This window comes from Peromyscus eremicus, chromosome 2, assembly GCF_949786415.1.
Source record: "Peromyscus eremicus chromosome 2, PerEre_H2_v1, whole genome shotgun sequence".
In the NCBI taxonomy this organism is placed as follows: domain Eukaryota; kingdom Metazoa; phylum Chordata; class Mammalia; order Rodentia; family Cricetidae; genus Peromyscus; species Peromyscus eremicus.
Genome location: NC_081417.1, coordinates 46908916 through 46925915, shown reverse-complemented (window position 1 = coordinate 46925915; position 17000 = coordinate 46908916). Strand labels below are relative to the sequence as shown.

Genomic DNA, 17000 nt, shown 5'->3' with positions numbered 1-17000 from the left:
GACACACCCCATGAGGCTATACATGCATTCTTGGCAGCATATGGTATTATAATGAGAGTAGAAATCATAGGCATTTGGGCAAATTCTTCAAGTAACTTACTTGTGCCTTAAGGACCTGCTCGGACACAGTCACATATATACAACTTCCATTTGATGATATATTGCTTTATGACTTGATGGATCGGATAACAGTCAGCTCATGATGGGCAGCTCAGGTCACATGGTTGCTTTGTGGCCCATTGTCAAACATTCTGTTTCCATTAAGGCTCAGGAAATAGCAAGCCAAGAGCTGTTTCTCAGAGGGAGAATAGTTGTTTGCAGATAATAATGATAGAACCTTGCTCCAAAATACCAAAGGTCCTTTCTGTGATTCACCTATAGGGGTCTGCCAAAGATTCCAAATAGCATCCCTGTTTGCTGCTGACACCTCAAGTACAAGCAAGTTTGCTGGATCATACAGTCCATGTGGCACAGCAGCCTGCACCTGTTCTGGGCTCTACAAATCCAGCAGCTTTCCAAGTCACTTGGTGTATGGGTTGGAGTGACACACCCAAAGTGGGGAATGTACTGTCTCCAGAATCTGTATAGGTCCGTTGAATTTTGGGCTTCTTTATTGGTGGTGAGAGGGGCTAGATGTAATAATTTATCCTTCACCTTAGAACGAATATCTCTGAATTTCACCGAGGTAGAAGGCCCTCCAAATTTGGTTGTATTTATTTCCCATCTCTGATGCACATGTGTGTTACCAGCAAGCCCAAAGTGGTTGCTACCTCTTCAGTTTATTCAGTCAGCATAGTGTCGTCAGTATAGTGGACCAATGTGACATTTTGTGGAAGAGATAGAAGATAAAGATCCCCTTTAATTAAGTTATGACACAGGGGTAGAGAGTTGTTATATCTTTGAGATCAAATGTAAAGGTGTACTCCTGCCCTTGCCAACTGAAAGCAAGCTTCTTCTGGAGGTCTTTATTGACAGGTAGTGGGTAAAAGGCATTTACTAGATCAGTAGCATCATTCCATGTACCAGGAAATGTGCTAATCGGCTCAAGTATACTGTACTTGTGGTATACTATACCACATCTGGTATAGTAGCTGCAAGTGGAGTCACTACTTGATTGAGGTTTTAATAGTCAGCTGTCATTTTCCACGATCCATCTGTCCTCTGTACTACTACATAGGAGAGTTAAAGGGAGATGTATTCAGAACACCAGCCCTGCATCTTTCAAGTCCTTGATAGTGGCACTAATTTCCTAAGTTCCTCTAGGGATGTGATACTGGTTTCGACTCACTCTTTTCCCTGTCAGAACAACTCTAAAGGCTTCTATTGAGCATTTCCAACCATGATAGCCCTCACTCCACAGGTCAAGCAACCAATGTGGGAATTCTGCCAACTTCTAAGTGTATCTTTTCCAATTATACATTCAGGTCCACTAGATATCCTGTCAGATATCAGCCAAAAATCCATTAATTGCCTGACCCCGTAAACTCTTTCTTCATTTGGAGGATCACAATATTTCTTGGGATCTCTTAGAATCAGCATCAGTTAGAACAAGTACCCAACAGACCCCAGGAAGTCTGACTGTTTCCTTTCTTTCTGTGTACAATCCCTTGTAAAAAGCTGTAGGTCCCTTTGCAGAATGACTGGAGAAAGGCTAACAGTAGAACTCGTAGGTATTTTCTCAATGCCCTTTTCCATGATCCAATGGAACCTTGCTTTCCGTTGCGAATTTTTCTGCTTATACAGATCAAACTTAAATTCAATAGGCTTCTTATCGATTTCATTCCTGGAACAAAGTACCATAAGAAACATGGCACCATAAAAATTACTTGTCTGTGCTGCCAAATTATGGGTTAGTCCATTATGGACATTGTTTTGATCATAACTATGATCACCTTGCCTTTGGCAATTCAGGGATGCCACCTGGCTCCTGCTACCTTGGAGCACAGTTAAACGCATTATATATAATTCATCCAGACTGAGCAGCAGTGTCTCCAGCCCTAAGGTCTGATACCAGGAAAAGGGTGACAAAAAAGCTCGTCAAATGTGCTGGTGTCCCTCTTACCACTTTGCATCTTATAGAATTAGTGAAGAGCATGCTTCCCACTATTGAGGATAAGGTTTACATGACATACTCGATCTAGCATTGAAATTTTCCTGAGCCTTGAAAATCCTTTCGTCAACACTAAGTCAAGGGATACCAGGCATCGGCAACTCCTTTTCATTATGTTATCTTTTAACAAATGCTTCAGCAGATCATTTAAGCAAACTTTTGACAACTTCCATATCAAACCTATAATCTCTGCTAAGAGGGCCCATATCAATAACCTCTGCCTGATCCTGTTTTGTGTTCCTTCCACCATTATCCCACACCCTTAAAATCCACTCCCACACATATTCCCCAGACTTTTGCTGGAATGAGTTAGAAAACTCTTCAGTAGTGTAGCACACATCGTCATGGACTACACTTTCTACCTCCCCTCTAGGATCCTTTTGTCTTAATTCTGGTTATAGGTCTACAGGCTTCTATTGGTGGGCCCTGAGGCACAACACTATTGTCTTGGCTGGCATCTCCTTCAGAGAAAGTCACTGCAGGTAGCAGGCAATGAAGGATCAACTTCCTCAGTCAAAGCCAGAGAAAAGGAATATTTCAGGGATTAGGGATGTGAGTACATCTTCTGCTGAGGGTGGAGAGATGCCTTCCTCATGTGAGAAAAACTCTTGAGAATCTGAGGGGCGGTCAATGTTTTCAGCTTCAATAGGGTCCTCCCACACATCCCCATCCCAAGTTACAGGATCCCATTCTTTAACAGTTAGTGCTTTTCCTTAACTGTCAGCACCCTCCAAGGCTGGGACTTGATTTTCGCTGTAGCTCAGCCAACCTTATAATGATCAGCCTTTGGTTTGATTTTCTACAACTTGAGCTCTGTGGCTGCTGGAGAGAAGATTTTCTTCCAGGGCATACTTAGAACCCTTTAGACTGTGTTGTCCATCTGGAGCTGGTCAATTTTATCACTAAGTTCTTTGTTGTTCTTCATTGTATGCTGAGATGCTAGAAGTTGGTCAATTTTATTATGGAGCTCATTCTTTTCAATTGCCAGTTTATCCAGAGATGCTAGGAGCAACTAACCAGCATCATCCTTTTTTCCACAAATCGTCAAAAGTTTTATATACAGAGTCACCAGTTCCATTGCCTCTCACAGTTAGTGAATCAGAAAAATCAAATACATTTTTCTCCTTGAGTTTGTAAAATAGTTCACACCATGGGCTTTTGTTATTCTCCAAGCTAGGAAAGACTTCAGTAACTGTAGGTGTTCACAAATTGGAAAGCCTTTTCCAGATATTTTAAAAATCCATCCTTATTACTTCTGCTACTCTAGAACCACTTTATATGTATAAAAAGGGTTTATTGGAATGGCTTACAGGCTGTGGTCCAGCTAGTCCAACAATGGCTGTCTACCAACAAAAAGGCCCAAGAATTCAGTAGTTGTCTCAGCTGGTCTTCAGTATATGCCAGAATCCTAAAGAAGTGGACTCTAATGCCAGGGAAGGAACGGACTTGCCAATGAGTACAAGAATAAATGGGCAAAGAGAGAATATTCATTTTTTCATGTCCTTTCTATGGGCTGCTAGCAGAAGGCATAGCCCAGATTAAAGGTGGACGTTCTCTCCTCAAATGATTGGATTAAAGGTGTATCTTTCTATCTCAAAAGATCTGAATTAAAAGTGGGTCTTCCCACTTCAAATGTTTTATTTATGAAAAATTCCTCACAAGTTTACCCAGCCGCTTGGGTTTTAGTTAGTTCCAGATGTAGTCATGAGAACCAAGAATAGCCATCACAATGGTTGAGTGTGAGGAAAGAGAAAATAAGAGGGCGCTGAACATTTTAGGTTAAAGTTTAGGCTAAATCTTTTGCTTCCATGGGATTTGTTTTTGTGGTGATGGAGATAGGACCCAAAGCCTTCCTCATGTTAGGCAAGCATAACACATAACACTTAGTTCTTCTCTCCACGCAGTCTGGCCTGCTTCTGCTTCTCCAGTGCTGGTATTACAGGTGTTGTGTGTTGCTTTGTATTGGGCTCTAAGAGAGGAGAATACAAAGTTGTAATTGACTTCAGTCCACATTGTTATCCTTCAAAATCCTTCTAAAAAGTTTTCTGTAAAAATCACACTGAATTTTTGTGGGTGGCATTGTGATTTCTTGGGCAAAGCTTTGTTGTAGTGCTTGCCTGCTTGTGGTCCTTGGCTATTTGAATTATAGATCTCATGGCTACATGCGAACCATAAGCATGCAAGCTGGATGTGGTCTCAGTCCTCAAGCTGGACTCCAGGAAGCCATTCCTGTTATCAGATTGGACAGACAAGAAACTCCTTGCCATTTTTCAAAGCAAGCTGTAACTGTTTCAAGATTTTCTGTTTTGAGTTTCAGTTATATTTTGAGTGGTTTGTGTGAAAGCAGCTCTGAGGCAACCCCTTGAAATTCCTCTTCAGGAAAATATAAAAAGAAGGAAATCGACCAGAGAAAATCAACCCACAGGACTGGGGGGAAAGTGGTAGGGGGAAGTGTTTGCCTGAAGGCTTTGATCTCTATCCCATTCAAGATCACAGGATGATCACTCTTTCAAAAAACAGCTGAAATTGTGCTGTTTTTCTCTCTCTTTCTTCTTTTTCTTCTTCTCCTTCTCCATCTCCTTTCTTCTTCTCCGTCTCTGCTGCCTCCACCTCCGCCTTCTCCTCCTCCTCCTCCTCCTCCTCCTCCTCCTCCTCCTCCTCCTCCTCCTCCTCCTCTTCCTCTTCCTCCTCCTCCTTCTCCTCCTTCTTCTTCTCTCAATAACTTCCATTTCTTCAGAAGTCTTTTTTCCTCAGCCCCTCTGCATCTGGGGAGAAGTTTGACTTGCTAAAATTTGGGCAACAGAATTTCTAGGATGATTCAGAATTCAGAGTTAGCTGGGTTTCCCCCCCACCCGGGGGAGGCCTACAAACTATCAGTCGACATCTGAAGGGTTAATCAGCAGAAGTGACTGTAAATGTACTGATACTGTGGGAGAAAGCTATCAACACAGCAATTATAACTGATATCCTTGAGGTTTTACAAATGCTTCTCCAGCAAGGTCATCAGGCATCTCAAAACTTGAAATTTTATCCAGACATGCAAGAAGTGATGAAGGGGTAGGGGATTGGCTGTACCTGTGCTTCTCAAACACTCATGTGTGAGGGGGTCTATCTAGAACTGTCATTAAAACATAACTTCCCATTCACTGAGTACGGGGTGGGACCCAGGATTCTGCACTTTTAACAGGTTCATTGGTGACACCAATGCCAGTAGTTCAGAGACCACATCTGAAATAGTAAAAACCAGCAGCCTCTGAAGTATCTATTATGTTTTAAAAAATTATGTATATGGGTGTTTTGCCTATATGTATGTCTGTGTACCACTTGCATGCAGTGCCCATGGAGGTCAGTCTCTGGGACTGGAATTACAGATGGTGGCGAGCCACGTTGTAGATGTTGGAACTGAACCTTGGTCTTCTGAAAGAGCAAGCAACACTCAACTGCTGAGCCCATCTCTCCAGCCTCTGGATTTTAGATTCTAGCTGGGCTTAGTAATTTGCCTGAAGCCCGGAGCAGGAGGATCTGGAGTTCAATCCCAATGTAGGCTAGCTCATCAGTGAGAAGAAAACACCCAGCAGGTAACACACAAAAGAATGTAAGAAATCCACTTATTAGAGAGAAGTTGGTTTTGCTATCATTCCTAACCACACTCAGAACAGCTCTGATGGTCATGTATAAGCCTCTTCTCTGTTTTAGGTTTCCCCTGGATTCCTGTCTATGTTCTTCAGTATAGAATCCTCTATTGTGTTTGCTCACTTGCTCCAATTAGTCTCTAGTTTTCAACCTTTAGGATGTTATTGATCTTTCAGAAATGTCTTCTCTTATACCTGCTTTCCAAATGCATGCAGGCTCTACATCACAATAAGCAATATGTTTGAAGGTGTTAAGAAAACCTGTGTGTGGCATGATTTTTAACTTGTAAGATGTTTTCTTTTTTGAATTATTTAAATAATTTTTCTTTTTTGAAATTAAAATATAATTATATAGTTTTCCCTCTCCGTTTTGCTCCAACCCTTCCCGTGTGCCCCCTTGCTCTCTCTCAAAATCATAATCTCTTTTACTTTAACTGTCGCTATATGTATTTTCCTAAATGTGTAAATACAACCTCTTCAGACCATCTAATGTTACTTGTATGTATATGACTTCAGGGCTGACCACTCGGTACTGGTTAACCGATGGGGGATCTTCCCTAGGAGAGACTGTTTCCCCCATTCTTATCATTCCTTAGTTGTCTTATAGTTCTTTGTCTAGGGTTGGGGACACTGTGAGATTTCCCCCTTCCATGTTAGCACATCCGTTGTCATTATTCAAGTCATGTTTAGGCAGCTATGTTGATGAGACTTCCTGGCTATAGCTTCTCTGACATTCCTCAGAGATACAGTCTCACAGAAAACTTCCTGTGCCTCTGGCTCTCACAGTCTTTCCACTCCATCTTCTCCTATGATCCCTGAGCCTTAGGTGCTGTGGTTGTGTCGTAGACATGTCAGTCAGGGTGGGACACCACATGGTCACTTGTTTTCTGCATTTTTCAGCTATGATTTTCTGTAGCAGTCTCCATATGATTTTTCTTTACTCTGTATAGTTGAGGTCCGAGGAAATTGGTATTTCCATAACAGCTTATAAAGGATACTTATGGCATTTTGATTTTACTGTTTTAGTTTTCCTATAGTGTCCTGTTCTCTTGGAGCATGACTTTATGGTTTGGAGAAAACTTAAAATGGTTATAAATGTAATGCAGGGAAAAAAGTCTTCCCACCAAACATCCCCACTCTCTTAGGCAGTGATGGGTCACTACATTTGAGAGATAAAAGAAGTAAGTAGTCCAGAACAGCTGTGATCAGGGTCCTCACCTTCTCTATAGAAGGAAAAGACACTGTTACAATTAAGTGAATGGTCTCATTCACTGAGGTTTGCTACACATTCTGTACATGTGCTGTAATCAATATGCAATAAACTATGACCACAGCATTAAATTGAGCAAAATGTATAATCTTTGTTGACTCAGAAGTCATATGGAAGATACAGCGGCCCAGACTAGATCTGCTGTAGTTATCAAAAGGTCCTCTTTTTAATGACTTTCTGAAATAGTGCTGTTTACTTTCAATCATGAAAGGCAAGGTACGAATGTGTCCCCACTGAAGTTTATTTTGCCCGTGAGATTATTTAGATTGCTAATGTCTTGCCCATATATTATGTGAACAATAAAGCTGCAGGGTTTACCAGGTAAAAACCATCCTATTTGAGCATCTTTGGGGATAGTGTATCAGCATACCTGTCACCTGGCATCTTACTAATCAGTGAAGATGTCAGTTTCTATCAGTCTTGAGGCCTTCGGTACTCACTTTGGTGTGGTTGCAGTTCATCTTGTGACTGAATGAGGACCAGCATGATCCAGGCCAGCTTAATTCATGGACCGTGATTTTAGAACTCAATTTGTGTCATTTCCATGTGAATAAAGAAAGAATAATGCATCGTAAATCCGCAGCTTCCTCTGTGGTAGGCACTGCAAGTTGACCGCATTTCCACAAAAATGGGTTTTCAATTAGAAAGATTTGTGGCTGTGGCAGCACATTACCAGCCAAGAGTAAGCTGTGAAGACTGTAAATCTCAGCCTAGCCAAGGCTCTGCCCGACACAAGACAGCGTGAACCAAACAAGAGTCTGAGCTGTGTTTTCATACTTCTCAGCAGAACAGTCTCCCAGGCATTGGCAGAATGTTGTGGCCATATGTTTTTGTGTGTGTGTTTTGTCTCTAAATGTCTAGCTCTGAACTTGCTTGAAGTGTTTAGCTTATGGTAGATGTTCTTTCTAACAAGTACAATTTTTACATCTCCATATCTAACATGTAGACATGTTTTCATAGGACAAATTCTCCTTGCTTTCAGCACTATAACAGTCGATCGTTTGTGTGTAGCCTTTGAGAAACACCTCAGTTTGTTCATTCTTTACCTGTGTTTATTGGAGGCCACAATGTTAGTCTCCACTGTAAAGGGGTCACAGTAGGGAAGACACAGGACCTGGCTTCACACACACTGCACTTTACCTTTTCAAGAACATCAGCCCTGAATTATAGAACCTTTCTTCTCATGATGGGCCCTAGCCGGTCTGTAGACACTGTTTCACAAGCTCAGCTAGTCTGGGCAGCTGAGGTTTCTCTGGGTCCAGCAGCATGTTTTTCCTCTTGTTAGTGGTATCTGACGATGTTTTCCCTGATTGGAGTGCTTTCTAAATCTATTAAACTTGAAACGTTGACCTTGATTTAGAAGTCATGTCATTTTATTTTTTAATTTGTTAAATATGACATTTGTAACATTAAATTACTTCCTCTTGTCTTGAGTTTGTGGGAGACCAAGACTTGCCTTGAGTTCTAAGGGATGTTACTGCCTCTACCTCCCAAGTCTTGATTTTCTGCTACCACAGCTGGCCCTGAACTTCGAAGATCATATGATGTGATGCTAGAGTAGAAATAATATTACATTTCTAAATGCGGTGGTAGGGTATCAAAGTGGTAATTCCATGGGGTCATTCCATAGGGGAATGTTGCAAAAATGAAGGTTTACAGCCAGTGCAGAAATTTTAAAAGTGTGCTTGGTGAGGGGTAGAAGCATTATTTATCACCTCTTGATTCAGTTAAAAGGAAAGGGAGTCACATGGGAGAAAAGATCAATCTGTCTGAGTTATAATAACAATTTCTATTATTTATTGGGTGTGCTGGCTAGTTTTACTTCAGCTTGGCACAAGCTAGAGTTATCTGAAAAGGATGGAACCTCAATTGGGAAAAATGCCTCCATAGGATACATTTTCTTAATTGGTAACTGTTGGGGTAGGGATCAGTCCATTGTGAATGGGATCATCCCTGAGCTGGTGGTCCTGAGTTCCATAAGAAAGCAGGCTGAGCAAGCCATGAGGAGTAAGCCAGTAAGCAGCTCCCCTCCATGGCCTCTGCATCAGCTCCTGCATCCAGGTTCCTGCCTTGTTTGACTCCCAGGCCTGACTCTCTTTGATGTGGAAGTGTATGCTGAATAAAGCCTTTCCTCCCCAAGTTACTTTTGGTCACGATGTTTCATCACAGCAATAGGAACCCTAACTAAGACAGAATGTCAGACTATCTTCTTCAAATACATAACCAAATCTATAAACTCTAAAGATATCTCTGTTAGGTTGTTTATTGTTTGTTTGTTTTTAATCTATAGCAGCACTGAGTTTCCAGTATTCTCCTGTTGTATTATTTTCTCTAGAAAATATAGAAAAGAACTTGATATTGCTTTGTTATTACAAGGTATAAATTTTACTAAGAACTTGCGTATTTATGGCAGTATTCTGAGTGGTTTATATGCTTGTAGTCATCAAGTTCACTAAAACGAATACAATTCAAGTTATTATTGTCATTATTATTATTATTTGTGTATGTGTGTGTACACATGAGTGCAGGTGTCTGTGGAGTGTAGTAGAATATTATTTTAAGGTGTGTTACTTTTGTTTATGTTGCATTTGTTTAACTCTGTGAAGCTGTGTTACTGGGCCTGTGTAAAACACCTGTTGGTCTAATAAAGAATCAGCCAATAGCAAGGCAGGAGAAAGGATAGGCGGGGCTGGCAGGCATAGAATATATTTATAGAAGGAGAAAGCTGGAAGGAGAGAGCTGAGATCTAGGAGCCAGAGAAGGAGGAAAACTCCAGGGACCAGCCACCCAGCCACCTAGCCACACAGCCACACAGCAAGCCACAGAGTAAGAGTAAGATACAGAACTAAGAGAATGGGAAAAGTCCAGAGACAAAAAGTAGACTGGATAGTTTAGGAAAGCTGGCTAGAAACTAAGCCAAGCTAAGGCTGCGCATTCCTAATTAAGAATAAGCCTCCGTGTGTGATTTATTTGGGAGCTGGATGGTGCCCCCACTCCAAAAAAGAAAAAAAAAAGAGCCAAAAAACCCCAACAACAATGGGGGCTACAAGAAGGTATCTGATCTGCTGGCTAAAGTTATAGGCAACCAATCAAATGATTGATTGGGTACTGGGTACTGAATTCAGGTACTCTGCAATAACACTATGTTCTTTTTCATTTTTTTAACTTTTTCTCTTTTGTTGAAAATAGATATTTTTCTTATATAATATATCCTGATTATGGTTTCCCCTCCCTCTACTCCTTCTAGTTCCTCCACACCTCCCCTCCCATCTGGATCCACTCCCTCTCTATCTCTCACTTAAAAAACCAACAGGCTTCTAAGGGATAATAATAAAATAAGATAACACAAAAACTAACATGTTGGAATTGGACAAAACAAACGGAGGAAACAGAGACCCACTTGTTTGCACACTCAGAAATCCCATGAAAACACTAAACTAAGAGTCATAAAATATAAGCAAGGAACCTGGCACAGCCTCGGGACGGCCCTTTGCATGCTGACTCACTCTATGTGAGTTCATATGAGCTTTGATTATATGTGTTTAGAACAGTAGTTCTCAACCTGTGGGTCATAACCCCTTTGTAGGTTGAACAACCTCTATTCACAGGGGTCTCCTAAAACATAGATATTTATATTACAGTTCATATCAGCAGCAAAATTACAGTTATGAAGTAACAATGAAAACAATTTTATGGTTGGGGGTCACCACAACCTGAGGAACTGTATTAAAGGGTCAATTCATTAGGAAGGTTGAGAACCACTGTTCTAGAGGTTTTAGGTATGCTATTAAGTTGTCAGCACAAGATGTCTCCATTTTTTTTAAGATATAGTCACTTAGTGCTATTAACTTTCCTTTCCTCTTATGGAACCACCTTCATTTTGTTTCATAAGTTTGGGTATGTTGTGCATTTATTTTTCTCAATTCTAGAAAGTCTTTGAGTTCTTTCGTGACCTATTAGTGTTCAGTTTCCACAAGTTTGTAAGCTTTCTGTTGAGTTGATTCTGTTGTTGTTGATATTCAGCTTTAATTCATGGTGGTCAGCATGGTGTTATTTCATGCTGTTTAGACTTGCTTTGTGTCCTAGTACATGGTCAGTTTTGATGAAAGTTCCATGAAATGCTGACAAGTTATCTTCTCTTATATTTGGGTGAAATGTTCTGTAAATATCTGTTAGGCCCATTTGGCCTATAACATCAGCTAGCTTAAGCATTTTTCTGTTTAGCTTTTGCCTGGATGATTGTCTATTGATGTGAGTCAGGTATTGTGTGAGGGTCAATATGTGATTTAAACAGTAGTCTTGTTTCTTTTATAAACTTGGTGCCCTTGTGGTTGGGGCTTAGATGTTAAGAATTGCAATGTCCTCATGATGGATTTTTCCTTTGGTGAGTGTGTAGTGTCCTTCCCTACCTCTTCTGATTAGATTTTGTTTGAAGTCTATTTTGTTAGATATTAAGATGGTTACACCAGCTTGCTTCTTAGGTTTATTAGCTTGGAATACCCTTTTCCAGCCTTTTACCATGAGGTGATGTCTATTCTTGAAGTTTAGATCTCTTCCTTGGATGCAAAAGAAGAATGGATCCCATTTTCACATCCATTCTGTTAGTCTGTTTCTTTTTATTGGGGAATTGAGACCATTGGTGTTGAGAGTTACCAATGAGCATTATTTGTTCATTCCTTTTTGTTGTTGTTTTTGTTGTTATTGTTGTTGTTGTTGTTGGTGGTGGTGGTGGTGGTGGTGGTGGTGTGTGTGTGTGTGTGTGTGTGTGTGTGTGTGTGTGTGTCTCCCTTCTGGTCTGAGATTATTTATTCCTTATGTTTTCTTAGATGTGGTTAAACTCTTTAGATTAGAGTTTTTCCTTCTAGTGCCTTTTGTAGGGCTAGATTTTAAACTAACCATTGGTTAAATTTAGTTTTTATCATGGAATGTCTTATTTTCTTCATTTATGGTGATTGAAAGTTTTGGTAGGTGTAGTAGTGTGGGTTGGCATTTGTAGTCTCTTAGAGTCTGCAGTGAATTTGTCCAGGCCCTGCTGGCTTTTAGAGTCTCCATTGAGAAGTCAGGTAGTACTCTAGTAAGTCTGCCTTTATATGATATTTGGCCTTTTCCCTTGCAGATTTTAATATTCTTTGTTCTATATGTTTAGGGTTTGAATTATTATGTGCTAAGGGAATCTTTTGTTCTGGTACAGTCTATTTGGTGTTTTGTATGCTTCTTATACCTTCTTTAGGTTAGGGAAATTTTCTTCTAGGATTTTGTTGAAAATATTTTCTGTGCCTTTGACCTGTGTTTCTTCTCCTTCCTCTATTCCTATTATTCTTAGATTTGGTCTTTTCATAGTGTCCCAGATTTCCTGGATGTTTTGTGCTGAGAGTTTTTTAGATTTAACATTTTCTTTGGCTGAGGTATCCACTTCTTCTATCATGTCTTCAATACTTGAGGTTCTCTCTTCCATTTATTGTATTCTGCTGGTGAAGCTGGACTCTGAGTTTCCTGTTCAAGTTACTAAATTTTTCATTTCCAGATTCCCCTCAGTTTGGGTTTTCTTTATTGAGTCTATTTCTACTTTGAGGCCTTAAGTGGTTTTATTGGTTTCCTTCCACTGTTTGTATTTTCATAGATTTCCCTAAGAGATTTATTCTTTTCCTCGTTAAGGACCTCTATCATTCTCTTGAAGGCTGATTATGGTCTTTGTCTCCTGCTTCAGCTCTGTTGCCATACTTAGGGCCTGCTGAGATCAGGTTGCTGGGCTCTAGTAAAGACATATTGTCCTGGCTTTATTGATTGTGTTTTTATGCTGATGTCTAGGCATGTGGATTTGAGAAGATGGTAATTCTAGGTGCTGTTATCTGTCATTGTTAGCGGAGTGTTTTGTTTCTTGGTTTCTGTTTCCTCTTTGTTTTTTTAGGAGAGTGTGATGGCTGTGTGTTGTATAGTAGGAGTATTCTTCTGGGATCCTGATAGGTATGTCCATGTGGGTTCCAGGTAAAATGTGTTTCTAGGTAATGGAAGCTTTCACTTAGGAATGAGGATTTGCTAGATTGAGGTGGCTGAGTGAGTTCACAGGAAGGAGGAACACAGAGTGTTCTACCAGGGTCTGCTTAGTCTCTGGGGAATGAGGGCAGAGAGTGAGGAGAGGCGCAGTAGCTTGTTAGCTACAGAGGTTGAGATGAGACTTGGGGATTGCACTTGGAGGAATGGAGGAAGAGGTGAAGATCTGCAGTTAGCCCAGCTGCTTTGCTGGCTAAAGTGGCCCATGTGTTCCCAGAGAAAACCTGTTAGAGTTGAGGGCTGGGAAAAAGCAGTGAGTGGTGGTGGTGGTGGGGGGGCTGCAGAGGAAGATCTGTGTGATCTACTCAGAAGTGGGGTGGGGAGGGAGGCTGCTGCAGGTGGTCTGTAACACAGCTGGAGATAAATAAGATAGGGAGATTGGGTTTGGAGGAACCCAGATGTGAAGATCTACAGCTAGCCTCCCTACATCCCTGGCCAGAGTGGCCTGAGGGCTCCCAGGGAATGGCTGCTGGAGCTGGGAGCTGGGATAAAGTAATGAGTGTGGGGTGGAGGGAATTTGGAGAGAAGATCTGTGTGAATGTGGGGCGGGGGGAGTTTGGAGGGAAGATCTGTGTGAGTGTGGGGTGGGGGGAGTTTGGAGGGAAGATCTGTGTGAGTGTGGGGTGGGGGGAGTTTGGAGGGAAGATCTGTGTGAGTGTGGGGTGGGGGGAGTTTGGAGGGAAGATCTGTGTGAGTGTGGGGTGGGGGGAGTTTGGAGGGATGATCTGTGTGAGTGTGGGGTGGGGGGAGTTTGGAGGGATGATCTGTGTGAGTGTGGGGTGGGGGGAGTTTGGAGGGATGATCTGTGTGAGTGTGGGGTGGGGGAAGTTTGGAGGGATGATCTGTGTCAGTGGGGGGGTGGGGGAGTTTGGAGGGATGATCTGTGTGAGTGTGGGGTTGGGGGAGTTTGGAGGGATGATCTGTGTGAGTGTGGGGTGGGGGGAGTTTGGAGGGATGATCTGTGTGAGTGTGGGGTGGGGGGAGTTTGGAGGGATGATCTGTGTGAGTGTGGGGTGGGGGGAGTTTGGAGGGATGATCTGTGTGAGTGTGGGGTGGGGGAGTTTGGAGGGATGATCTGTGTGAGTGGGGGGATGGGGGAGTTTGGAGGGATGATCTGTGTGAGTGTGGGGTGGGGGGAGTTTGGAGGGATGATCTGTGTGAGTGGGGGGGTGGGGGAGTTTGGAGGGATGATCTGTGTGAGTGGGGGGATGGGGGAGTTTGGAGGGATGATCTGTGTGAGTGGAGGGTGGGGGAGTTTGGAGGGAAGATCTGTGTGATCCACTGGAGACAGGGGAGAGAGGAAGGGAGGCATCAGCAGATTGTCTGCTGTGAGGTAAGGGTGAGACTGGGGCATTGTATTTGGAGGCGCTGAGGGAGAGGTGAAGATCTGAAGTAGTAGTTCTCTTAATCACTAAGCTATCCTTCCCCCGCCCCAATAAAATGGATACAGTTTTTAGTCCCATTCTTCAGATGAGAAAACTGACCGAGATGGTAAGTGCTTGCCCAAACTCATGTTCAAGAGTCCATACTCAGGCTGTCCCTCTGCCCTGTTCTCCACCATCTTGAAAGTAACGTGATGGCAAATAATTAGGTTCCTTCCCTTTTCAGTTTAATTGAGATATTAATGAAAAATAAAGTATACATACATTGCAAGAGTACAAAATGAAGTATTCATAGATTCACACATTGAGGAGTAGTCACAGTGAAGCTAATGACCCGTTTATTGATTCATGAAGTTATTACTATTCTCTTTCCTTCTCTCTTCTCCACCCCTCTCTACTCCCTTCTTTTCTTCTCACCCCTTCATTTCTTTATCCCTGCTCCCTTTGGTGAGTCTACTTAAATTTCTGGTAAATCTTAGTGATACAATACATCATTGTTAACTGTAGTCACATTGCTGTGTATCAGATCCTGAGGACTTTTTCATCTTGGGTAAGTGAAACTTTGTGTTTTTGAGTCCTGTCTTCCCATTTTCTTCTCATCCCAGTCCTTGTGAAACCTTTTATTTTTTGAGTCCTATCTGGCTATTTTCTTCTCATCCCAGCCATTGGCAACACCATTCTGCCTTCGGCACCCAGGTTTACTATGAGTGAGATTTTTTTGTTGTCTGTCTTTGGTTTATTTCTCTTAGTACTATATTCTCTGGGCAGTGTAAAATGAGATTTCCTTTTATTCAAAGGCTGAATAGTTTCCTTTAGCACAGATGCGTGTGAATATGTAATTCGTGAATTTTTAGGTTGTTTTCATACATTGGATATTATGAACGATGCTGTGGTGGGCATAAATATGCTGATTTCCCTTTCAGGTACAGATCTCCATTCATTTTATATACATTAGGCCTCCCTTATCTGTGGAGACCATATTCAAATAACTGTAAGCAGATGCTTGAAGTCATATACAGTGCTAAATCCTGTACATTCTTTTATTTTTCTCATATAAACAAATTATAAAAGTTTGATCTTTAAGTTAGGGATAGTAAGAGCTTAACAACAATATCTAATGCTAAATTAGATAATAAAAATAATGTGCCTATAGCACCCTTTGATGTATTTCATTGTTTTGAAGTCCCCTTTCTTGAGATGTGAGGTGCTATAGTTGCTTGAATGATGTGATGGAGTGGAGCTATTGATGGAGACGTTACAACCTGCATTAGGCTGGTCTGTGTCCATGCCAACTGATCTGATATTGGAAATGGCTTCTAGGTGACTAATGGGCGAGTAGTATATATAACATGGATACAGTGAGCGAAGCGGTGGAGACCGGAGATTTCAACATGCTGTTGTGCAGAATGTGAAACTTGTGAATGGTTTATGTTTGGTATTTTACATCTAAATTGCCAAATTGTGTCTGACTGTTGGTAACTGAAACAGAGAAAAATCAAGGAGTATTTGATGTGTACCCAGAACCAAGACCATAAAGACAACAACATCAGTAGAGACTTGACTCTCAGCATCCACTGGGCAGAATGTTCAATATGGCTGCACCTCATGTAACAGTTTGATCCCAGAACAGAAAGTGAGTTCAGTGAGCCTGAATGTTGTTGCCTGGATGAGTGTGCTGAGAGGTACATGGTGTGTGTGTGTGTGTGTGTGTGTGTGTGTGTGTGTGTGTTTTACTGTAACTGTTTAGCTATCAGATAGATGCTTGTGCAAATGAAGCTTTGTGGAAGTGTTTCAGAAACCAAAATTATATTTTAACTGAAAACCTCTAATTGCTGGTTTCCCTAGGACATTATCTTTTTCTCTCTCTTGATTTTTTTTAGATCCCATAATTCAGTCTTTTCTTTTTTTTCTTTCCACATTTCAGGCAATGTTCAGTCTTTGTATGGTGGAAAGTGGAGCTGATGAAGTGAATTTACGTGGTGTGACCAGCCTGGGCTTAAAGCAGGCTCTGGAGTTTGCATACACAGGACAGGTATGGTGGTGCCAAATGTGACATGAGTATCTTTGCTTATTGACTGTGCCTAATCAAAGGAAATTATCCTCAATGGATGAGAATTAGTCACTTTATATATTGGTAATTTTAATGTTTAAAAAATTCATATCTACCTAATTTTATAACTGAAGTAATGGAAAAATGAATAGAACCATTTGATTTTTAATGTTTCTAGGAAACAGCAAAACAAAGGTCTTACTTCAGTGGTTCTGGTCTCTTGTTAATTATAACTAATTCTTCAGCATCAGCTGACCAGACAGGACAGATTCTTCACACAAGTGGCCCAGTAGAATCCTTGCTTCACTCTGAAACTTCATAAGCCAGTCCTCCATTGTCTGAATTTCTCTCAATACTTTTATCTTCCAAGCTCCCACGGAGCAGCTTACCAAACTCTCAACACTCGATAGCCTTTCCAGCCCCAAATTCCAAAGTCAGTCTACAGTCTTGCTAAAACTACAAGGTCAGGTCTGCCAGAGCAATACCTGACTCCTGGCTCCAATTT

General features: G+C 41.4%; 1 protein-coding gene across 1 annotated transcript in view; it reads left to right on the top strand.

Annotated features, from left to right (window-relative positions):
• Nucleotides 1–17000, top strand: part of Klhl32 (kelch like family member 32) — a 182929-nt gene that overhangs the window by 41576 nt on the left and 124353 nt on the right. Inside the window, exon 3 of the mRNA XM_059254063.1 lies at nt 16370–16477. Within this exon, the coding sequence (XP_059110046.1) occupies nt 16370–16477 (108 nt within the window). The remainder of the gene's footprint in view (nt 1–16369; nt 16478–17000) is intronic.